The sequence below is a fragment of the Solanum stenotomum genome, chromosome 5 (genome assembly GCF_019186545.1).
Source record: "Solanum stenotomum isolate F172 chromosome 5, ASM1918654v1, whole genome shotgun sequence".
Lineage (NCBI taxonomy): Eukaryota > Viridiplantae > Streptophyta > Magnoliopsida > Solanales > Solanaceae > Solanum > Solanum stenotomum.
In genome coordinates this window covers 57800088-57825046 of record NC_064286.1, presented here as the reverse complement: position 1 = coordinate 57825046, position 24959 = coordinate 57800088, and the positions used below count along the sequence as shown (strand labels likewise).

Genomic DNA, 24959 nt, shown 5'->3' with positions numbered 1-24959 from the left:
AAAATAATTTATTTATTTTTAGATAGTAATACTTTAATCTTTAACTTTTAACTATGTTAATATATATAGTTTATTTAATTTTTGTCAAGGTGGAATATTTTATCCATATGAAATGTCATGTGGCAAGGTTATTGCAAATAAAAGAGAGAGTGTATTACAAAAACCACTGAGTTGTGTTTCTCAAACTAATAAGTGATAGTCTAGATATGAAACTCATACTTCCAATAATTTAAGTATGAAACTCAAAAAAAATAAAAATAGTTTAAATGTATTTTTAACACTTATCTCTAATAAAAATTGTATTAGTACTCAGGACAGAGGTGGAAATTGCATTAAGGATTGTTCGGTACATCAAAGACATATTCATATTTGGCAGTAATATAGAAATTGTCACAACATTATATGATGTTGATGTACAGTTTGTACTCATACAAGAATATTTGTCACGGAAATTTTATCAAACTAGAAGAATCTTTGTTCTCCTGGAAATTCAAGAAGCAGATTGCTGTCAGAAGTTCTGTTGAAGCAGAATACAGAAGCCTAGCCTCCACATCTTCATAATTAACCTAATATCAGAGTTAGATCCATCTCAATTTATGATTTATTATTGTTGCACTTTTTTATTAAATTACTCATACCCCAAATGTCCAACTCTGGGCGTTGGATAATTTGGCTGTTTTATATGTCTTGAGCAAACCTCCCTCGCGAGCTAGCTTTGAGGTTGATTAGGCTAAAGATTCGTAACACCTTTGACCAGGCTTATATATTGAAATAGAATTTTTTTTATAAATGAGATAAGGAGGGGGAAAAGAGAAACAAATGATATGAATAGTTTCACCTAGATAGCTAGTTCAGTTACTCGGATATATATGTTCATCTACTTCCTAATTTTGAAGATTAGGTGTATAAAAGTCCTTTCGTTCAATAAAATTGTTAGTATATATCATGACTTATAGTATTTTTATATAGTTTTGAAAAGTATATCTAAAATTAGAGTTCCCATTCATGATGACCCTAATTCGCTTAGCAATTGTTTTATCTTGTTTGACTTATTCAAATATAATGAACATGAAATTACAAATGAAAATTAAAAAAGCAAAGCACATCAAATGTCATAATGCAGGACTATAACATTGTACTCAACAATAGCATCGGTAGCATTCAACCAATAGGTTTTTGCAGTGGCGATTCCCTGAGCCAATCGAAAAACTCCAGAACCACCAACAATAGGCATCTCACGATACTTATGAAATGCCGGGTTCCTACCAAGTACACTCAACGTGCTACCATTATACTTTCCAGTTGTGAACACAAAGTTGAGGGTCATGAGAAGGGCAGCCTCCTTTTGACCGGCTCCACCATAAATCCCTTGGGCTCGACCCACTATAGTCGAGTTGACCTCGGGTCCAACTGTCAGTGGGTCGTCAATCATTGCAACATACCCAAAGAAAGTTGGGGATTTGGACTTGATTATTGGAACTGCCGTTGGATTTTTCCCACTAGTTATGTCATGAAAATAGAAATGAAACTTAGTTACCTTTTGCTTTGCATGAGGAAGCTTCTTGAACCATTTTTCAACAGCTTTGGGTCCTAATACAACACCCTGAACCATTGACATAAGAATAAAACAAAGCAATATAACTAGGCTTGTTTTTTCCATCTCTTTTTCCTTTGTCTATAATGAATACATTGCATATACAAGGATATTAGTATATATATATGGTAAGTAAATGTTGGTTGTTGTAAAAAGTCTAAAGAAAGAAAATATTAATGTATTCAGAGTGTAAATAAAATATAGAGAAGGTTGTAACTCAGGTAAGTTAGTTGACTTTTAGGAGTGAGTATTTAAAAAAATATGCATTACATCAATCTGCACGACGCAAGCTGCAGGCGGCTAGTATTATTTTTGTTTCACCTCTGCCCACATTGCAGTACGAGTAAATTTGAATTGCTCTCTCAAAATTAAGACCTTTGATTAAAGAAGGATCGAAGTAATCTTATAACCATGGCACCTCAAATTTAGTTTATATTTATGTATTAACACTTTTTATGTGCTTGAACTATATATTTTTGAAAATTTCCCTTTTTTTCTTATTCAATAATCAAATTCATTAGTATGTAATTTAGGGGTGTACAAATTCGAATCAAATCGTAAATTGAGTCAAATCGAACAAAAAACTCGACTAGTAATTTGGTTTGACTTGGTTTGGTATTGGAAAAAAAACCCGATTATATTTGGGTTGGTTTGGTTTGGTTTTAACTAAAAAAAAACAACCCGATATTATATATGTAATTTAAAATTTTATTTTATACATAAAAATATTTACTTTGATATAATTTAAAATATTTCTTATACTATATCATAGTTTTTATCTTTTAATATATTATTTCAAGTTTAAAACTTAGAATTCGGAATGGTCCAATAAAGACTATAGTAATTCATAGATGTTGATAATTATAATAAAACTTAAATCAAAATCAAATTAATACTAATGCAAAAAGAAAATCAATTCAACACTAAGAATGACAATAATATTGAATATTTGTTCTTTAGTTGTACATTGGTTTAGACAATTAAAATACATAATCTAAGTTTAATTTTCCTTAAATATTTAGTAATGTAACTAATACTTATTAAACTTATTTTAGCATGATTTAGTACTTTTAAATTATGATCATTTTCATTATGACTTTGCAATATTTATTTTATATGATGATTTCATTATTATTTTTTATTGAATATTTTAGTGTCATCACTCATCATATTTTGTGTTATTTTTTAGAAAAACACCTTAGATAATTGTATTTTGGTTGGACTATAGAAATATTTGAAGCACATGTTAATTATATGTTTGTATGCAAAAATATCCAAAAATCTGGAAAAAAAAATCGAGGTTTATTAGTTTGGTTTGATTTATAAATTTAAAAATTCGATACAATGGTTTGGTTTGGTATTTGAAAAATCCGAACCAACCCGAGGTTGAAAAACCCGAAAAAAACCGAATTTTATTAGTTTGATTTGGTTTATAAATTTAAAAATTTTACACAAATAATTTGATTTGATATTTAAAAAACTCGAACCAATCCGGTCATGTACACCCTGGAAATGGAATTCTTCCAAAAATTCCCATGGAAGGTGTAGATGTTTAGGCTTGCCCATAGTATATGCGTACTTATTCTACTCAACTCAACTGTCTTTATATTATTCTTGAAGAAAGTCAACCAAATAAAATAAGGATGACTATAGCCACATGATAAATTAAATAGCGATTATGACTCTCTACCAATAATTCAAGCAAAGGGCCCCACCATCATCACCTAAACAAATGACAAAAGAGCGAGTCTACTTTTATCCCCCCACAACGCTACAACCACAAAATGTGCTGGATATTATATATGTTAGACATAATTATGTTGGAACAAGAAATATCTAAAAGGAAGTGAATAATTGAAGAAAGTTCCTACATCACAATGTATGTATTTAAAAAGTTTAATACATAATAACCCTTTAAGTTTATCAAAATATTACATTCACATTCAAATTAAATCTTGTTCCAATAAAACACCTCAACTTTTAATAAAGTGTTTCAATTCAAATTTTGTAAAAAAAATTGAGTTGTTTTCATTCGTCTATTAAATAGTTATCCTAACCACTTGTGCACATCAATCTTAAGTAGAAAATGTTCAAAATGTTGTCATGTTTGCCTTAGGGTTTTATGGCTTATTGAGGCGAAAGAAAATGACATATTTTATGTGATTAACTTAACTATCTAATAGGTGAATGAAATACATCAAAAAATAATAATCAATTTTTTCACTAAAAACATCTAATTTGAACCCTTTATTAGAAATTGAAGTGTTTAATTGAAAGAACACATAATTCTGCGGTCTAAATGAAATATCTAACCATAAGTGGGGTGCTTATGTATTAAGCCTTACTAGAATGCATAATTGCATATATTAAGAGGCAGAAAAACTCATCTTTTCAGTGTATAGAAACAGAGAGGAAAGAAAGAAAATCCAGAAGAAGAGGAAGTGCTTTATTGCTTCTTCTTCTTCTTCTTCAGAAATTATTCTCAGAATGGGTGCCGAGGTGTCTAAACAAGTCGAAAGACGAAAAGCTATCGATACTCAAAAGAAAAGCTTGTGTGATCTCAAGGAGAAAAATGGATGCAACTTTCCTGGTTATGATTATCATGTACAGGACCGAAAAAATTGGATGTCAACACTTGCCCCCGAAAAACTTCATGTGAATCAGATCGTTTGGCCAGGTACGCAAAAAGCAGATTCAGAATTTAAATTTTATAAATTTATGATTCATAATTTGATATTTCATATCAATGTTTCATGTCTTACCTTTGTAGGTACACATGATTCTGCAACTGATGAGATTGGAATCCCATTCATTTCTCGCCCTTTCGCACAATGCCAATCTTTGTCAATTTACCAGCAACTGGTAACTGGTGTTCGTGTTCTTGACATTCGTGTTCAAGAAGATAGACATGTATGTCATGGCATCCTTCTTTGCTACCATGTTGATGTTGTCATCAACGATGTCAAGAAGTTCCTATCAGAAACACATTCAGAGATAATAATCCTGGAAATCCGTACAGAGTTTGGTCATGATGATCCACCTGATTTCGACAAGTATTTGGAGGCTGAGCTAGGGGAGTTTCTCATCCACCAAGATGACAATGTTTTCAACAAGACTATTGCGGAGCTATTGCCAAAACGAATAATATGCGTTTGGAAACCAGGAAAATCACCTAAACCTAGCCAAGGAAGTCCTTTATGGAGTTCGTGTTACCTAAAAGACAACTGGATAGACACTGACTTACCTGAAAAGAAATTTGAAAGCAACATGAAGTATTTGAGTGAGCAACCACCAGTAACATCCCGGAAATTCTTTTACAGAGTAGAGAACACGGTGACACCACAGGCAGATAATCCAGTCCTGTGGGTGAAACCAGTGACTGAACGGATTCATCCGTATGCAAGGTTGTTTATAATGGAATGTATTTCTCGAGGTTATGGTGATCGATTACAAATATTTTCATCAGACTTCATAAATGAAGATTTTGTGGATGCGTGCATTGGTCTAACATATGCAAGGATCAAAGGGAAGCTCTGAATCTGAACATATGTTTACAGGTTAATATAGCAGTATAAGTATGTCTTTCAGGAATTTCAATTATGTACATAGTTTGATCAGAAAGCAATGCATCCTACTTGTTGCTGAAGAGGTAATTGTGTGCTATAGGTAGCTAGTTTGATTCTTTAGTCCTTATTTAGGTGCCTGAATGCGTCTGCTGCTATATATCTGTGACTAAGAATGTGTGAATTATCAATTGCATGTTTGGTTTGTGTATTCGTTCATCATGATCTTGTGTTTTGTTAAGCTCCTGGTACTGTCAATTTATCAAAAAGTAATTTCTTGATCACAATCTATCCCTGATTGTTTTCATGAAACAGGAACTTCTTTATGAAGCAAATATTAAAGGAACTGTATGGACATAGTAGAAGACAGAAGTAGGAAAATAGGAAAAGAAGAAGGCACAAAATTCACTTTTTCCATTCATTATGAGGTTGTATCAATATGAACTATGCCTAGGCCCTAGAAGAACCATTTTCTGATCTCATATCTCTACAAAACTTGGTCCTCAAAACTCCTTTAAATTATTGGCTATCAAAGAAAGTATTCATGCTAAAAGCAGACAATTGGATTGAATGCAAGATTTTACAATTTGCTTTACAAAATTCATGTCAAGTCAAATTTGATATATTAAAAGAGTTTTAGACCAGAAAACTCTTGATAACTTCTCACTATCATATGGATGCATAATCAAGTAAAAGAGTAAAATCAATCTCGCATTGAAACAGAATTTATAATTAAACAGAGGTGCAACATAAGAACTCAAATGTCAAGTACATAAGCAACATATCTGGAAGTTATCCATCGCCCAACGCAAGAAGTTATTGGGATTTGTCCTACTTGCTCTATTGTCTCAAAAACAGAGGTGTGCACATAAGAACACAAATGTCAATTTACCCTCAGCTACGCTAACAACGATAGGTGACCCATCATAACTCTTTCCTCTTATGCATTTCAAGTTAGCAGTCTTAGCATTCTGAAAACTCACATCATGAGTTTCTTGGTCCTTCATGGAATGACACTGATGATGTGCACCCAGACTAGTCTTCCAAATTCTATCAATTCAAAGGTATTGAGAATACTTTGGACACTTCTATCCAGCTGCTTTGTAGCTACACTACTTAATCTGTTGTACAACAATAACATATAAGTATTGTATCCCAGCTTTGAATAGCTAAAGCTTACCAATGCTGAAACTTATGGTAATGAGCAAAATATTAAATAGTGCAAAATACCTCTTCATGGCTAATGAGTTGATTCAGAGGAACATGAAAGATTTTGGCCTCTCATGTCCCCTGCACTATTTGCATCATCCCGAGAAAGTAGGTTAGATCCAGAATACTCAGCCATGTCATGAACGTCCAATACAGGGTTGTTTTGCACCAATACACTCATAAAATGACGTAATTCTCGTACTTCTTCCTTTAATTTTTGTATGTCACTTCTTATAGAAGCAACATTGTCAGCATATTGCCGTTTGAATTTGCTGATTTCTTCATCTATTTTTAGATAACTTGCTGTCACTGATTTACCATCAATGTTGACATTTGAGTTAACTTCATCATCTTTGTCACTATCAACCTTCATCACAATATCCCATTCCCCGTGATTAATCCATCTTGTATAACCTTTAACAAATCCGTAGCATATTACATTCCTTCTATACCAACGGATATTACAACACTTTGCACAAGGACATTGGCTTTCTTCGCCTTGAGGATCTCCAACAGTGTAAGCAAAGTCCAAGAAACATTGAACACCATTAATATACTCTTTGCCATACCTCGGTAATCCATCCAATACTTGGACACATCTTGAGCAAACCTAAACAATCAAACATCGATATTAAGACTTCAAATATATACAATTATGCGTTACCAATACTTTACAAACATATCACTAATATGGGTAAAACCTATGCCTAGTAAATTCAACCTGGAGATCAAGATGGACGTTTGATTAGTCTAAATTTAGATAGCAGTCTTCACATACCCCTCTTTCCACCTTTTGGTTTAAAACTACCTTCAACCTTTGTTTTGGGTTTAAGGATGCCTAAGACAAAGGTTGAGGGTATTTATAGACCAAAAGGTAGACGAAAGGATATAACTGAGCCAAAAAAACAAAGGTTGAGGGTATGTTAAGACCAAAATGTGAAAGGAGTATATTTATGACCATTTTCCATATGTCGGGGTATTTTTGGCCCTTTTCCGTAATAATAGTAAAAGTTCTCGAACAAGTCTAAAACGTATCCTCAACTAGTGACTATAACCTCTATGGATCTTAAAAGAAAAATTCCAAAAGGAAATTAAAAAAGTGGAGAACAAATGACATCGTAACAAGAAACATAAAGAGGATAAAAAAGAAGAAAAAAGAAAGGTATATGTCATGGACAACAACATCAAATAGGCTAGACTCATGCATTGCAAGGTTTTCCCTGTCTCAAAGATACAATTGTTCTAAAGCCCGTAACAATTGATCATATTGCAGAAACAAAGGAGACTGAGTGCTAAGGATTAAACATGAGGCAAAAGTTATTTGGCACTACTGGAACTAGAAAAATGACAGGAAAAGAGACACTATAGATATTGGGCATTATGGAGAGTATGAATTCTATAAAAGGGTTAGTAAACACAAATAACTGAAAGCTTAATTAGTACAAATACTCGAACCGATAACATGTTGTAAATGGCAACCTACAAAACATCAAGAAGTTTTAGCTTAGATAAAAATAAAAATGTAGTAAAAACAGTTCGATTCAAATTTAGTATAAGAAACTATAGTGCAGCACATTTAACAAACCGAATTTCATTGTTTGTTGATCCCCTTTTCTTGGCAAAAACCATTTGTTACTGTTAAGAATATTAATCTTAGGCTCTTAAGCCCATCGCCAGTAGTCCACTGGTAATATCAGAATACCTATCCTAGATGGCTAGAACAATACTTGATCTTTATGTCGGAGAAAAGTGTTAGGAAAACACGGATAAATACAAAAATATATATGGTCAAAATAATGGAAATAAAATGGGAAAATAATGACACCAAGAATTTTACGTGGAAACCCTTCTAAATAAGGGAAAAACCACGGGCTAAGAGGAGCAACTGATATCACTATAGTAAGGAATTTTACACCGTGTAGCCACGAATACAATACTCAAAGTGACTACTACACACTCAAAAGGAATAACACTCTTTTGATTTTCACCTTACTAAAATATCGCTCACACTCTATTTTTCTTCACAGACTATTTTTCTTGTATAGTCTATGGAAACCTCACAGCTCTCTATATTTTTCTCTCTGTGAATTGGTGTCTTACAAATGAGCTAATAAGCTCCTTTTATAGAATGCTGCAAATTTCAACACCATACACTATATGTCAAAGTTGTGCCACCGAAAGTTTATAATTTCTCAACATTTGCTGTGTTTTTCAACATTTGCTGCTATTGCAATTTGCCAACAATTGACAATTGCATGCAGCAATTGTTGAAGTCAAAAATGGAATAGTGGGACTGGACCCCACAAATCTCCCCCTCCAGTCCCATTCACTGGAAGGAGGTATCTTCATATTCTTTAGAGGGAGCACATACCCACAAGTTCTTTGCATAACTCGAACTTGTCTTTCGGTATCGTCTTGGTTAGCATATCTGCAGGATTTTCACTTGTGTGGATCTTTTTGACGTGAAATGACTCACTCTCCACTTCCTCACGAATCCAATGATATCTGGCGTCGATGTGTTTTGTTCTTGCATGGTACATGGAGTTCTTGCTCAAGTCTATTGCACCCTGACTGTCACAATAGACAGCATACTCCATCTATTGCAATTCAAGTTCTTGAAGAAATCGCTTTAGCCATATCATCTCCTTGCTGGCTTCAGTAGCCGCAATATACTCAGCTTCAGTTGTAGATAGTGCAACAGACTTCTGTAACTTCGACTGCCATGATATAGCTCCCTCTGAAAAAGTAAACAAATATCCCCCTGAAAAAGTAAACAAATATCCAGTAGTGGATTTTCTGTTGTCAAGGTCACCTGTCATATCAGCATTTGTATAGCCCTTCAAGATTGGAAAAGCTGCTCCAAAACACAAGCATTCATCTGAGCTTCCTCTAAGATACCTGAGTATCCACTTCACAGCTTCCCAATGCTCTTTTCCCGAATTGTCGAGGAATCTGCTAACAACACCAACTGCGTGAGCAATATCAGGTCTAGTGCATACCATTGCAGGCTTATGGAACTTTGGCCATTCTCTCTTTTTCCTCCCTAACTGTAGGACACATCTTCTTGCTCAACTTCATATGACCAGCAAGAGGTGTACTAACAGGCTTAACATTCTTCATATTGAAGCGCTCTAGTACACGTTCAATGTACTTCTTTTGTGACAAATAAATCTTCCTTTCATTTCTGAGACGAGTAATTCTCATGCCCAAAATTTGCTTGGCATGACCCAAGTCTTGAAAAGACTTACGCAACTCTTTCTTCAATTCGTTAATCTTGAAAGTATTCTTGCCCACAATCAACATATCATCCACATACAACAAGAGGATGATAAAATCATTGTCAGAAATTTTTTGTTCAAATACACAATGATCTGAAGAAGACTTCTTATAGCCTTGCTCCCCCATAACAGATTCAAACTTTTTGTACCACTGTCTAGGAGCTTGCTTTAAGCCATAAAGACTCTTTTTGAGTTTGCACACAATTTTCTTTACTTTCTACTTTGAAGCCCTCAGGTTGTTCTATATAAATTTCTTCTTCTAGCTCACCGTGAAGGAAAGCCGTCTTCACATCTATCTGCTCAATCTCTAAATTAAGACTAGCAGCCAAACCTAGAACTATACGAATTGAGGACATTTTCACAACAGGAGAAAATATTTCGTCAAAGTCAATACCCTTTCTTTGACCAAATCCCTTAACAACCAATCTAGCTTTGTACCTTGGCTTCAAGTTGTGTTCTTCAACTTTAACTTTGAACACCCACTTATTCTTCAAAGCTCTCATGCCCTTGGGCAATTTTACCAACTCATAAGTGTGGTTCTCATGCAGAGACTTCATCTCATCTTGCATGGCTTCAATCCATTGATCCTTGTGCTCATCTTCTATGGCCTTCTCATAACATTCAGGTTCTCCCCCATCAGTGAGTAATACATACTCATTGGGTGAATAACGAGAGGAAGAAACTCGCTGCCTTGTGGACCTCCTGAGCAGAATATTTGATTCATCCATAACTCATAAGCAGGAGGATCATCAATAACAATATCATTGTTATCAACGTCAACATGTTGATTCGATACATGATTATGGGCGTCACAGTGATCATCAAACCCAACAACATCATGCATACTTGTGTGAGCAACTTCTTCTAGATGAACTATACCATTAAAACTTGAAGATTCTAGCTTCTCTGCTTTGTCAATATCTTCAATTGTTTGATTCTCCACAAAAATAATATCACGGCTTCTTACAAGTTTCTTCTCAATTGGATCATATAGCCTGTAACCAAATTCATCAAGGCCATATCCAACAAAGATGCACTGCCTTGTCTTGGCATCTAACTTTGACCTCTCATCTTTTGACACATGTACAAAAGCTTTGCAACCAAATACTCTCAAATGGTCATAGGAAACATCCTTTCCATACCAAACACTATTTGGTACATCACTTTGTAAAGCAACAACAGGAGATAGATTAATAACATGTGCAACGGTCAATAAAGCCTCACCCCAAAATGAGCTCGGCAACTTTGCTTCAGAAAGTAAACATCTAACTCTTTCCATCAAGGTCATATTCATCCTCTCAGCCAAACCATTTAGCTGAGGAGTCTTCGGAGGAGTCTTCTGGTGTCTAATGCCTTGATGCTTGCAGTATTCGTCAAATGGTCCACAATATTCACCTCTATTATCAGTATGAATACATTTCAATTTCTTTCCAATTTCTCTNGAGGAGTCTTCTGGTGTCTAATGCCTTGATGCTTGCAGTATTCGTCAAATGGTCCACAATATTCACCTCTATTATCAGTACGAATACATTTCAATTTCTTTCCAATTTCTCTTTCAACTGAAGCCTGAAACTGCTTGAAGACACCTAACACTTGGTCTTTAGTTTTCAAGACATAGACCCAAAGTTTTCTCGAGCAGTCGTCAATAAAAGTGACAAAGTAGAGTGCACCACCTAATGTCTTTGTCTTCATTGGACCGCATAAATCAGAGTGCACCAATTCAAACAACTCTGTCTTTCTTAAGGGGGGTAGGACTTAAAGGAAACTCTATTTTGTTTACCAGCCAAGCAGTGCTCACACTTTTCTAATATAGCACTTTTGAAATTTGACAATAATTTCGTCTTGGCTAGAACATTAAGTCATTTTTCGTTGATGTGGCTAAGCCTCTTGTGCCATAATGTTGAAGAGTCATTGCTCTCAACCGTATTCACCATATCAACACAAGCAGAGGTCGTAGTCCAGTATAGACCATGACGTTTGTTACCACGAGCCACAGCTAAGGAACCCTTAATGAGTTTCCATTTTCCATCACCGTTGATACTAACATATCTTTCATCATCCAAAACACCAACAGAAATCAGGTGCAGACGAGCATCAGGAGCATGTTTCACATTGTTCAAAACTAGTTTAGTTCCAACACTAGTTTTCAAACAAATTGTACCAATACCAACCACCTTAGAAATAGTCTCATTACCCATACTCAAGGTTCCAAAATCACCAGGAGTATAGGAAAAATTCTTCCTTGATGTCACGTGAGATGCGGCACCAGTGTCCACAACCCAGCTTGACTCATCACAAGCAATATTTATCATATCCACATCAAGGACGGTAACAAGATCTTCGGTGGTGACGGTGGCTAGGCAATTTTCATTGCCATCTTCTTTAGTTTCCTCTTTGTTTTTGTTTTCCCTCTTCAACTTCCTGCAGAACTTCTTTATGTGCCCTTTCATGCCACAATGATAGCAATCGATATCCTTAAGTATGCCTCTGGATTTGCTCCTATTTTGTTTTCTATTTTGAGAACCACAAGTTTTGTTTCTCCCCCTAAAGCTAGTTATCAGGACATCCGACGAAGAAGAACCTTGAGATTTTCTTCTCGTCTCTTCGTTCAAGACACTACTCTTGGCAGAATCCATCGAGATCACACCATTCGGTGTAGAATTTGACAATGAAGTTCTAAATGTTTCCCAAGAGTCTGGTAGGGAACTAAGTAGAAGCAAGCCTTAAATTTCTTCATCAAATTTAATGCCCATAGCACATAATTGGTTCATGATCCCCTGAAAATTATTCAGATGGTCTGTCATCGGAGAACCATTATGATACTTTAAACTCAGCATCTGCTTTATTAAAAACATTTTGTTGTTGCCAGTCTTCCGAGCATACAAACTTTCAAGATGCTCCCATAGGGTTCGAATATGTGTCTCCTCAGAAATATGGTTCAACACATTATCGTCAACCCATTGCCTAATGAATCCACAAACCTGTCTATGCAGATTCCACTCTTCATCTGTTTTATTATCAGGCTTTACAGTGGTAAAGACTAGTTGATAAAATTTTTTGACATAAAGCAGATCTTCCATTTTCCCCCTCCAAATGACATAATTAACACCATTCAAAGTGACTATTCTACTTGTTTGGCTTCCATCGTTTTCCCCCCCAAAAAATAGTTATTGCAAACCAAAGTAAATCTTTTATGATGTGGAAGTTTAGACTATGCTGCAACCACAGAGCATACTCAGATAAAACCTTGGCTCTGATACCAGTTTGTTAGGAAAACACGGATAAACACAAAAATATATATGGTCAAAATAATGGAAATAAAATGGGAAAATAATGACACCAAGAATTTTACGTGGAAACCCTTCTAAATAAAAGAAAAACCACGGGCTAAGAGGAGCAACTGATATCACTATAGTAAGGAATTTTACACCGTGTAGCCACGAATACAATACTCAAAGTGACTACTACACACTCAAAAGGAATAGCACTTTTTTGATTTTCACCTTACTAAAATATCACTCACACTCTATTTTTCTTCACACTCTATTTTTCTTCACAAACTATTTTTCTTGTATAGTTTATGGAAACCTCACAGCTCTCTATATTTTTCTTTCTCTGTGAATTAGTGTCTTACAAATGAGCTAATAAGCTCCTTTTATAGAAGAAATTTGCAGCAGCAAATTTCAACACCATACACTATATGTCAAAGTTATGCCACCGAAAGTTTATAATTTCTCAACATTTGCTGTGTTTTTCAACATTTATTGCTATTGCAATTTGCCAACAATTGACAATTGCATGCAACAATTGTTGAAGTAAAAAATGGAATAGTGGGACTGGACCCCACAAAAAGGTGTCGAAGAACTTGTAAATGGAAAGGATATGAAATAAATGGCTTAATTTTAGATTAGAGTCTGAAATTTGTGCTTCTCAAATCTCAACCTTATGAAAACAACAAGAGATGCGAATGAAATCTATTCAACATCATGAACCCAAGGCAATTGTATGAGATAGACATTTTGATATTACTATATATCTTACTTTTTCAAGAACAACAACTAGCACACACACTGTAATCCACAAGTGGAGTTTGGGAAGGAAAGGTAGAATGTAAACAGACATTACACCTATCTTTGAGAGGTATTAGAGATGTGGTATTCAATAAACCCTTGGCTCAAAAAAAATGTAGACAAAACATGATAAAAAGAAAAATAACAACAACCATGGCTTAGAAGGACAAAGCATAGAGAACCAAATTGAACTCAACCAAGCGCTGTAGGATAAATAGAATTCAATATAGTTCATCTTGGGTAATCAAACTTGATATATTCATTAAAGTTCAACAGGTTTGTTCCAACACAATGAATTAGGGGAAAAACAAAAATTAATCGGAAAAACGAATTGCAAGAGAAAAATCAGAAAATGCACAATCATCCCATTTAAGGGTTTAAAAAGTCGATGCAAGCGAAACATAGACTTCATCCCATGGTTTAAAGTCGTAAAAGCTTCAATCTTTAATCACGAATTGTACCCATTTTCAACTTCCCAAAAATCTTGCAATAACTAAAATGAATAATTTAGCTAATAGAGAGATGGCTTGATAGAACAAAAAGTAGAGATGGAAGCTAAGGAGGGGAGAACGAGAGAGTTTACCAGTTGTCGCCGGCAGTCCGCAGCGTATCTCAAGTGGGAGGGAAACACGCTCCTTATTCCTTTATGTGTGAATATGTTGCAAATTTCGTGGGAAATTTTGGTGGGACCAATTCTTTCAAAATTTTCAATCAAAACCTCCAAATTTTTAAAAAGAAGAAAAATATTTAAGGACAAAAACTATTTTTCACTATTGTTCTTTTGATTATTTTCTTTAAAATGTTAAGTAGTTAAAGACCTTATTAAATAAAAGGTACTCCTTCCGTCCAATCATACTTGTCCATTATATTAAAAATAGATGTCCAACAATACTTGTCCACTTTATGAAATCTATGAATAATTTTACACTTAATTCCTAATTTACCATTATCATTAATTATAATCAATTAGTCATTTCCTATTATATTTTTCAAGACATTGTATTTATTATATTTAAAGGGTGATATAGTAAAACTACCCTTCTATTTATAGTTTCTTAAGGGTGTACCAAGTCAATAGTGGACAACTATTGTTGGACAGAGGGAGTAAGTATGAGAAAAAGTCACAATAATTTTATTGAATTTTGAACAATTCACTTATTTTAAATTCTAAAAAGAATTTCAATAATTCGCTTAATATGAACTAGAACGAGTGTGAAATAGGCAAATAGCCCACAAGTTTTGATCTATTTTGAGACAAAGGGCTTCCCCTTTGGTTGTATTTCATTCCTGGAGTTTGAATTCTGAATCCACAATGAACCATTCAAGCTGATTTTTCCCTTCATGTAATTAATTAGTTTTTCTGGGACACTTCTTTTGTTGAGTTCATTGACCTGAAGCCTTGAGTTCGAGTCTAAGCAGCTTTTATACACTATTATATATCTTTATATAATATTTATATAGTGTGTATAATATAGTATAATGTTGTATACCGCATGTATAAGCACGGTTGCAAACAAAAGGAGACATACATTATGTGAAAATATTTTCACCGGTCGAGCAGTAGTCCTTCTTGACTTGTCCCCTCCAGAATACAACAACCTAAACACAAAGTATAACTCAACAAACTCTGGACAAGAGTTGAGTTCAAAGCACCACAAAACGAATACCTCCCTTTCACTAATAAGAACTCTCTTTTTTGATTAACTTTTATGCACTCAATATTTTCTTGTGTGTGTAAATCAAATGAAGACCATCACTATTTATAGTTGAGGAAGTCTTTCTAGCAATGAACAGAAAGATAATAGTGAAGATAAAAAACCTAAAGGTTACATAGGTTACAAGGTATAATGACAAATAAAGTGAAATTTCATCAATAGAAGAGTAATGGTCTTGGAAGACCACATCCAGCAGTAAGCAAACGACTAGTTAGTATCCTAGGCAATTAAGCCTAAAAGTCATTTACACCAAATTTGAGTACTTGGGACGCATGCCTCCAACGTATGCTCTAATGCAGCAATGAATAAAGGAAGTTGTGACTTGAAGAGAAATTGCCAATGTGGCAGTGGCAATGCTAATATGCAACATCTTATAATATTAAAATGCCACACCAACACCTTCGACTAAAAGCAAGATAAAATAATCTTCTATTTTATGTCTAAAATTATGATGCCTTAATACCATACCAAACGACTCCATAAAAGTTGTAATCTTGAAGAATAGTCAACCAAATAAAAGTCTACTTCTACCCCCCCCCCCCCTTCCCGGGCAACAAAAGTCCACTTCTATTCCCCACCAACACACACATAGGGGTGGGCATTTGGTATTGGTTTAGTAATTCGGCAATTGGTAGTTAAAAATAGATATCAAATATTAAATTTTGATTTGGTAATCGGTAAATTAAATTATGATTTGGTATGAACGTATGATATTTTGGTAATATCGTATTGAAGTTGTAGCCAATTGTATTACAAAGTTAATACTATTTATCCAATTATTATTTTTTTATGTGGAGGAACAATATAATAGAAGATTAGCAAGTAAGAAGACATCAAGAAAAATAAATTGATACAATTAAAAGACATATGTATTTGAGTTGTTTATATTTATTCTTTAACTTTCTCTTTAGACTTGTATTAATGAGAAATGGACATATTGATATATGAACTTCATTAGGTAATTAATTTGGTATTTGGAAAATACCGAATACCAAATGATTTTGCTTAATACAAACCCGAGAAAACTCCCCAAAAAACTGTTGAGTTTGATTTGCTTAATTTAATTTCTGAGTTTAATTAGTTGGATCATAACATAGAAAAAGTTATATATGAATAAATAGTTACCATAAATTCCATTGATGATAGTTTTAAATTGCTTCAATAGTGAATGATGGTTATTTGAAGAAATAATAATAGCACGATGATGAAACAAGAACGATTCCTGAAATATTTTCGGTAAATTAAATACAGAATCCTAAACTGTTTTGATGAAATAAATTTAGAATTGTAGTTGCCTTAAACTAATATTATTTGGGTTACTTGCACGAGAAAATATACTAGTAATTTTTATGACATTACATTCTAGTCCACTAGGAGAAATATTTATGTAATATGACCTGGTATTGTTATTTTTTATTGGACGGTATATTTTTAAAAATTTTAACCTTTTCTTATTCAATGATCAAATTCATCAATATTTATGTGTTCTTTAATAGTGTACTTATTCTCTCTCAACTCAAATGTCGCTATTTTTAAGTATACAACCCACTTTAAAAAAGGATGAAGGCATTTTTTTACCATTTAATGTTGTAGTCTTGAAGAATAGTCAACCAACCACCTCCCTTAAAAAAAGTCAACATCTCCCCCCACCCCTCCAAAGTCTACTTCTAACCCACCCTCCTCCCTCCCCACCGACACACACAATTAGGGGTGTTCACATGTCAGTTTGAGTCATTATTTATCAAAATCAAAACCAAACCAATTTAATCGGTTTTAAAATTATCAAAATCAAAATAAATCAAATATAATATACATTTATTGGTTTGGTTATCATCGGTTTCGGTTCGGTTTATTTATTCAGTTATTAACCATACATAAAATAAATAAAAAACAATTCATTCAAAACATGAAAAAGTGATAACAATTCATTCAAAACGAAAAATAGTTAGAACCATTGACATTAGTCATTACAGAACTTTCAATCACTGAATTTACTATAAATAAAGCTTCAAAATTTACTATTTTGTCCTAGAAGGAAGAGACAATGTTTTAGTCCCACAAAGAATTGTCATAGATACTCATATACATGAAACCAATAAGATAAATGTTCGCACCTTGGACATTTTTCTTTCATAAGTAAATTAAAAATAAATTTTGATTAAACATATATAAAATCTTTAAAACTGTTTTAAAAATAATATATTATGTATTTATCATAATAAAATTTATGTATATAATTTGTCGGTTGAGTTTGGTTATTCCTTCAGATTTTTTTCCGAACCAAACCATAAACTATCGATTTTTAAAAATTTAAAACTAAACCACACTAACTTCAAATAAAATCAATTTATTTAATCGATATGGTTCAATTTTTCAATTTGAATCAATTTTTATCCAAACCACCGCTACACACAATGCTACAACCCCTAAATCATAAATAATTGAAGAAAGTTCCTACGACACAATGTATCACTACTAATATATAAGTGTCAATAAGCACACAAGCTGAAGGTCAACATGTCTTCTTCAGCTGTGTGCTTATTTATCATCAGCCAAAAAGTCCTTGATTTTCAATGCATGTGGGCCCGTTTTCCTCTCTATTTCACACCTTTTCAATTTGCGGTGCATTTATTTCAATTCCTTTTAATGGATATAAATATGGACCCCACCTCACCAATTCCATTCCGTTCTCTTTATTTCTGCCTCACAACTTATTCCTTCACTTTCATTTTGTGGTAAATTAATATTTGAAAATGTCAATTATTCAATTTATAATTTATTCGTCTTACTTTTTTTTTTAATTTATCGTGTATTCAAAGATTACGTTTAAGATACTATAAATTATTAGAGTTAATATTTTATTACAAATTTGAAAATTACATAATATACACTATTAATTACAATAATTCACAATTTAAAATATTTTTACTATCTAATAAGAGCCAACAAACACACTATACGTTATATGTTCGAAAAATTCTATAAACCACGATAATTAACAACTTAAAATATTATGTTATATATTTAAAATGACGTTAAAAGTACTATAAATCGCAATAATTAACAACTTAAAATATATTATTTTGTAGAAAATTTTTTGTTGACTCTTGAAATTCTATCGGTGATACATGAATTTGAATAGATGGAACAATATATATTATTGAAAGTTAACGATACTATAAGTTATTCGAAAATGACGTTAATGTTTTTTTTATAAATTATAACAAATTAGAAATTAAAATATTTTTGAAAAAACATACAAAAAATTAGTTGATGAAGCAGCCACCACATCGTCGACATGTATGCTTTCTGAGATTAAAATTGAGTTTAATGGTTATTTTGGTCATTTAAGAATTTTTCTTTAAACTTCAAGCTTTAATTGTGTTGTACTACTCGTTCTGTTGGGTTATTTTGGTCATTTAAGGATTTTGAAAAGAAACTATTTTAATTTAAATTACTGCAATGGTGAGACCGACTTTAATTATGTTCTTTAATTTTATGTTCAAAGACTTAAGTTGTAGTTTTACTATTTTAAATATTGATAATATTTATGTAAATTTTGTAATCATTTTGAGTAAAAATTAACAATCGATAAAAAAAAAATCTTTAATGATGGATATCAAATAGGTCTCTTCATATTTTATATAAAATCATTCAATTTACTATGATTTAAAATTTATTACTATAAATAACATTTATTGAGTATTTATTTTACATTTAATGAGATTATTTCAAATTGTTTAACTAACACCGCTTAAATAAATAAATTTATGAATAAATATTTGGTCCGTGCATACAAAAATTAAAATTATTTAATAAAAATTACTTAAAATGATCAAAGTTAATACTTATATTTATCATGAATTCATTTTAGAGTTAACATGAACGTTACTACCATATAAATATATATAATTTATTCAAATTTAAAATTTAAAATTTTTTATTTAACATCAATTAAAAATTAACTTTTAAATAAATATTGGGCCCGTGCATTAGCGTGGGCTCTTCGTCACTAGTATATTTAAAAGGCTTAATACATAGTCAATTCTTTAAATTATGAGAATATTTTGTTTATAGAGCCGAATTAAGTCTTGTATTAAACACATCAACTCCTAATAAAATGTTCCAATTAAACACTTTCTATTCAAAATTTGTAAAGAATTTTGAGTTATTTTTCATTCATCCATTAGATAGGTAAGTAACTTAACCGTACATAAAAAAAATGTGATAATTTTGGAGATAATATCTCAAATGGTCACTAACTATGCATAGTTCTCTTAGAAAGTCAATCAATTATTCATAGTTTTCTTAGGAAGTCATTCAGTTTTATTTTATAACTCAAAAGTCATTCAACTAATAATAGTTTTCTTAAAAAGTCACTTAACTATTAATATTTTACCTAGAAAGTCAATCAATTTAAATATTTTTGTAGCTAAATTTTATTTAAATAAAAAATTTATTTAAAAATAAATTATTAAAAAATAAAAAGATACCCATTAGTTATTAAAAATTATTCAAATAAAAAGGTACCCATAATTATTTAAATAAAACGGTACCCATTTATTAAGTCATGATCTCTTCAAACCATCAATATCTGCTCTTAAGATATTACACTTTAATTTATTTTTTCCTTTTGAAAAGCAGAGAAATAATTTTAAAAAAAAAAAATCTTTAGTTGAGTGATTTTTGGGTTAAAAATAAAGATGAGTGATTTTTAAAGAAAACTATGCATAGTTGAGTGATTTTCTAAGAGAACTTTTCATAGTTAAGTGACCATTTGAGATATTATCTCTTAAATTTTGCGCATCAATCTCAAATAGAAAATGTTCATAACAATGTCATTCTTACCATTGAGTTTTGCCGCTAATTGAGGCAATTGTATATAATTAAAGAAAGGCAAAAGAGTCTGGTACACCCTTATACTTATATGCGTTTGTATTCAGGAGTTTTCTACTTAATCATTTATCAACTAAACCCTGAAACTCAACGAAACTCATCATTTCAAACACCTTTGGCTTTGGATGAACTTCAAGCGCCCAATAAAAATAACACATCATCACCCACATCTATTGTGTATGACACATCACTTATTATTTTTTTTCTTTTTCACTCCATTCTTCCATCTTGTTCCTTGACCAACCATAATAAATCTCTTTTCTCCATTGATGCCAACAAACATAATTAAAATACTTTAATATGCCCTAATATTTATACACAAATTTATACAACACACTCTATCTAATTTCACAAAAGACATTCAATAATTACTTTTTACTCTCCAAAACTATCAGATCTTGGTCACCTTACCCCATAAAAATGTAAAGAAAGACAAATAAAAAATATTTAGCACTTTGATTATATATCTACAGGTTACAGTAGACCAAATTTATGTATTTTCTGATTTTGTTAGGAAAATTATTTATAAATTTTTTCTTGTCTTTTTATTTATTTATAATTAATTTTTAGTCTAAAAATTATATGTTTACACACTTTTTACGTGTGAAATCATACATTTGTTTCGATTCAATAATTTAGTTGTTACATAAGCTTGGTCAACAGGTTAGAAGGGTTTAAAATGCTGAGTTGTATTGAGTTTAAGTGTTCAATTGACAAATGAGTAAGTAGAAGTGTCCACAATACAAACTCATACAAGTATAAGGATCCATAAAACCATTTCACCTTAAAGAAAGTGACAACTTTATGTGATTAACTTAACAATCTAATAGACGAATGAAACAAAAAAAATCAACTTTTTTGCAATAAAATTAAAGTATCTAATTTGAACACTTCATAACAAATTGAGGTGTTAAATTGAAACAATGCATAATTAATGAAATATCTAACAACAAGTGGGGTTGTTATGTAGTAAGCCAAGTATATTAAGAGGCAAAAAATTGATCTTTACATACATACAGTATATAGAAAGAAAGAAAATCCAGAAGAAGAGGAAGTACTTCATTGCTTGAGAAATTATTCTCAAAATGGGTAACGAGCTGTCTAGACAAGAGGAAAATTTGCGTGATCTCCAGAACAGAAATGGATGCAACTTTCCTGGTTATGATTATCGTGTACAGGACAGAAAAAATTGGATGTCAACGCTTGCCCCCGAGAGACTTCATGTGAACCAGATTGTTTGGCCAGGTACGTACACAAAAAACCAGATTTAGAATTTGAATTTTATACGTTCATAATTTAATATCTACATATGTAGGTACACATAATTCTGCAACTCAATATGTTGGAGACCCAATCATAACTCGCCCTTCTGGTCAATGCCAACGTTTGTCCATTTACCAACAACTTGTAATTGGTGTTCGTGTATTTGATATCCGTGTTCAAAAAGATCGACTTGTATGCCATGACATCCTTAATGGCTACAACGTTGATGTTGTTATCAACGATGTCAAGACATTCCTGTTGGAAACACATTCAGAGATAATAATCCTGGAAATAAGTACAGAGTTTGGCCAACAGGATCCATCAGATTTTGACAGGTATTTGGAGGCTGAGCTAGGGGAGTTTCTCATCCACCAAGATGACAATGTTTTCAACAAGACTATAGCAGAGCTATTGCCAAAACGAATAATATGCATTTGGAAACCAAGAAATTCTCCTGAACCTAGACAAGGAGGTCCCTTATGGAGTTCATGTTACCTAAAAGGTGACTGGACAAACACTGACTTACCTGAAACAAAATTTGAAAGCAATATGCAGCATTTGAGCAACCAACCACCAGTAACATCCCGGATATTCTTTTACAAGGTGGAGAACACAGTGACAGCACAGGCAAATGCTATAAACCTGTTGTTTAGTACACTGTGGGTGGAACAACTGAATCTACGGATTCAACCATTTGCAAGGTTGTTTATAATGGAATGTATTTCTCGAGGTTATGGTGATCGATTACAAATATTTTCATCAGACTTCATAGAGGAGGATTTTGTGGATGCGTGCATTGGTCTTACCAATGCAAGGATCGAAGGGCAGCTCTGAATCTGAACAAATGTTATTTACAGTCGTATAAATATGTCTTTCAAGAATTTTAATTATGAACCTGAATGTGTGCCATAGGTAGCTTGTTTGATTCTCTAGTCCTTTTTTAAGTGCCTGAATGTGTCTGCTGCTATATATCTGTAACTAAGAATACGTGAATTATCACTTGCATGCTTGGTTGGTGTATTCGTTCATCATGGTCTCGTGTTTTGTTAAGCTCCAAGTACTGTCTCAGTTAGTAAAAATTGTCTGCAAACTTTTGAAATTAATACTTGTACATATGTATTTGGATTCAAGCTTTTGTTAAAAAGATGCATCTATGGTCTAGAAGAAGATTTATAAACTGTCATGAATGATGATAGTGAGGGAAAACAAAATGACAAGAGAGATAGGAAGACCAATTGAGTATGCAAGGACATGATATATAATATGAAAGAAGCTCTTAACTGTCATCCCCAATATAGTCTCAGAAACAGAGGTGTGCACATAAAAACTCAAATGTCAGTTTACCCTCAGCTACACTAACAACAATATGTGACCCATCATAACTCTTTCCTCTTATGCATTTCAAGTTAGCAGTCTTCTAAGTTCTATTGATTCGAAGATAATGAGAACACTTTGGACACTTCTATCCTGCCACTTTGTAGCTACACTAGTTAATCAGTTGTACAACAATAACATATGATATAAGTATAATGATTCACCAATTGTATCTCAATTTTGCATCGCTAAAGCTTACCAATAGTGAAACTATGGTAATGAGCGAAATATTAAATAGTGCAAAATACCTTTTCATGGCTAATGAGTTGATTCAGAGGTATGCGAAAGATTTTGCCCTCTCAAGCCCCTTGCACTATTTACATCAGCCTGAGAAAGTAGGTTAGATTCGGAATACTCAACCACGTCCTGAACGTCCAATACAAGGTTGTTTTGCACCACTACAGTAAAAAAAATAATGTAATTCTCGTACTTCTTCCTTTAATTGTATGTCACTTCATATAGAAGCAACATCGTCAGCATATATTGTCATTTGAATTTGCTGATTTCTTCATCTATTTTTAGATAACTTGCTGTCACTGATTTACCATCAATGTTGACATATGAGTTAACTTCATCATCTTTATCACTATCAACCTTCATCACAATATCCCATTCCCCATGATTAATCTATCTTGTATAACCTTCAACAAATCCATAGCATATTAGATGATCATATATTACATTCCTTCTTTACCAACGGATATTACAACACTCTGCACAAGGACATTGGATTTCTTCGCTTTGAGGATCTCCAACAGTGTAAGCAAAGTCCAAGAAACATTGAACACCATTAATATATTCCTTGCCATATCTCGGTAAATCCATCCAATACTTGGACACATCTTGAGCAAACCTTAATAGTCAAACATCGATATTAAGACTTCAAATATATATTCAATTATGCATTACCAATACTTTACAAACATATCAATAATATGGGTAAAAACTATGCCTAGTGAATTCAACTTGGAGATCAAGATGGGTGTTTGATTATTCCAAATCAAGATTGCAGTCTTCACATACCAATCCTTCCACCAAAAATAAAGGTTGAGGGTATTTTTAGACCAAAATGTGAAAGGAGAATATTTGTGAACCATTTTCCATATGTTAAAGGTATTTTTATGGCTCTTTTCCGTAATAATATTAAAAGTTCTCTAACAAGTCTAAAACTTATCCTCAACTAGTGGCTATCATATATATGGATCTTAAAACAAAAATGTCAAAAGGATATTAAAAGAGTAATAAACAAATGACATCGTAATAAGAAACATAAAGAGGATAAGAATTTCTTACCGAGTCATGATACTGATTGTAGCCCAAAGCCAACTTCAAGTCGACTGCCAATCTTTCCAGATACAGATTAATCTTCTAGGAAAAAAAGAACAAAAAAGACAACTATATGTCATTATTATCATGGATAACAACATCAGATGGACAAGAAATCAAGAAGTTTTAGCTAGATAAAAATAAAAATATAGTTAAAGCAGTACAGTTCAAATTTAGTATAAGAAACTTTAGTGCACATTTAACAAATCACGTCTCATTGTTTGTTGTTTCCCTTTTCTTGGCAATAACCATTTGTTACTGTTAAGAAAATTAGTCTTAGGCTCCATGGCCGGTAGTCCAACTGGCAATATCAGAATACCTATCCTAGAGCAATACCTGATATTAATGTTGAAGAAAAGGTGTTGACGACTTGTAAACAGAAAGGATATGAAATAAATGGCTTCATTTTAGATTAGAGACTGAAATCTGTGCTTATCAGCCTATGAAAACAGCCAGAGATGCAAATGAAATCTATTCAAGGTCGTAAATCCAAGGCAATTGTATGAGATAGGCATTCTGATATTAGTATATATCTTAATTTCATGCGAACAACAACATAACCAGTGTAATTTATTCTACAAGTAGATGTACACAAACGTTACCACTGTACCAAAGGACAGAGAGGTTGTTTCTAATACACGCGCGGCTCAAAATAAGTGTAGACAAACATG

The 24959-nt window shown here is 32.7% G+C and overlaps 2 protein-coding genes and 1 long non-coding RNA gene across 4 annotated transcripts; 1 reads left to right on the top strand and 2 right to left on the bottom strand.

Moving 5' to 3' along the window:
• Positions 1–1089: 1089 nt before the first annotated feature.
• LOC125864768 (dirigent protein 22-like) lies at positions 1090–1694 on the bottom strand. The gene has a single exon (XM_049544838.1). It carries the CDS (start codon positions 1658–1660, stop codon positions 1106–1108), a length of 555 nt encoding a protein of 184 aa, XP_049400795.1. The 5' UTR covers positions 1661–1694; the 3' UTR covers positions 1090–1105.
• A 2242-nt stretch (positions 1695–3936) lies between these two features.
• LOC125864750 (uncharacterized) lies at positions 3937–22429 on the top strand. 2 transcript variants are annotated; one of them, XM_049544818.1, is made up of 3 exons: positions 3937–4271; positions 4365–5027; positions 22319–22429. In XM_049544818.1, the coding sequence occupies exons 1-3, from the start codon at positions 4082–4084 to the stop codon at positions 22420–22422; spliced, it is 957 nt and encodes a 318-aa protein (XP_049400775.1). In that variant the 5' UTR covers positions 3937–4081; the 3' UTR covers positions 22423–22429. The 2 variants fall into 2 exon arrangements, with proteins under 2 accessions (XP_049400775.1, XP_049400774.1); XM_049544817.1 differs by lacking the exon at positions 22319–22429 and having other exon boundaries at positions 3939–4271; positions 4365–5366.
• LOC125864781 (uncharacterized) lies at positions 5933–23951 on the bottom strand. The gene is made up of 3 exons (XR_007446273.1): positions 23604–23951; positions 6388–6780; positions 5933–6278 (listed from the first exon to the last, which is right to left on the bottom strand). It is a non-coding gene; the product is annotated as an uncharacterized LOC125864781 (long non-coding RNA).
• Positions 23952–24959: the final 1008 nt, after the last annotated feature.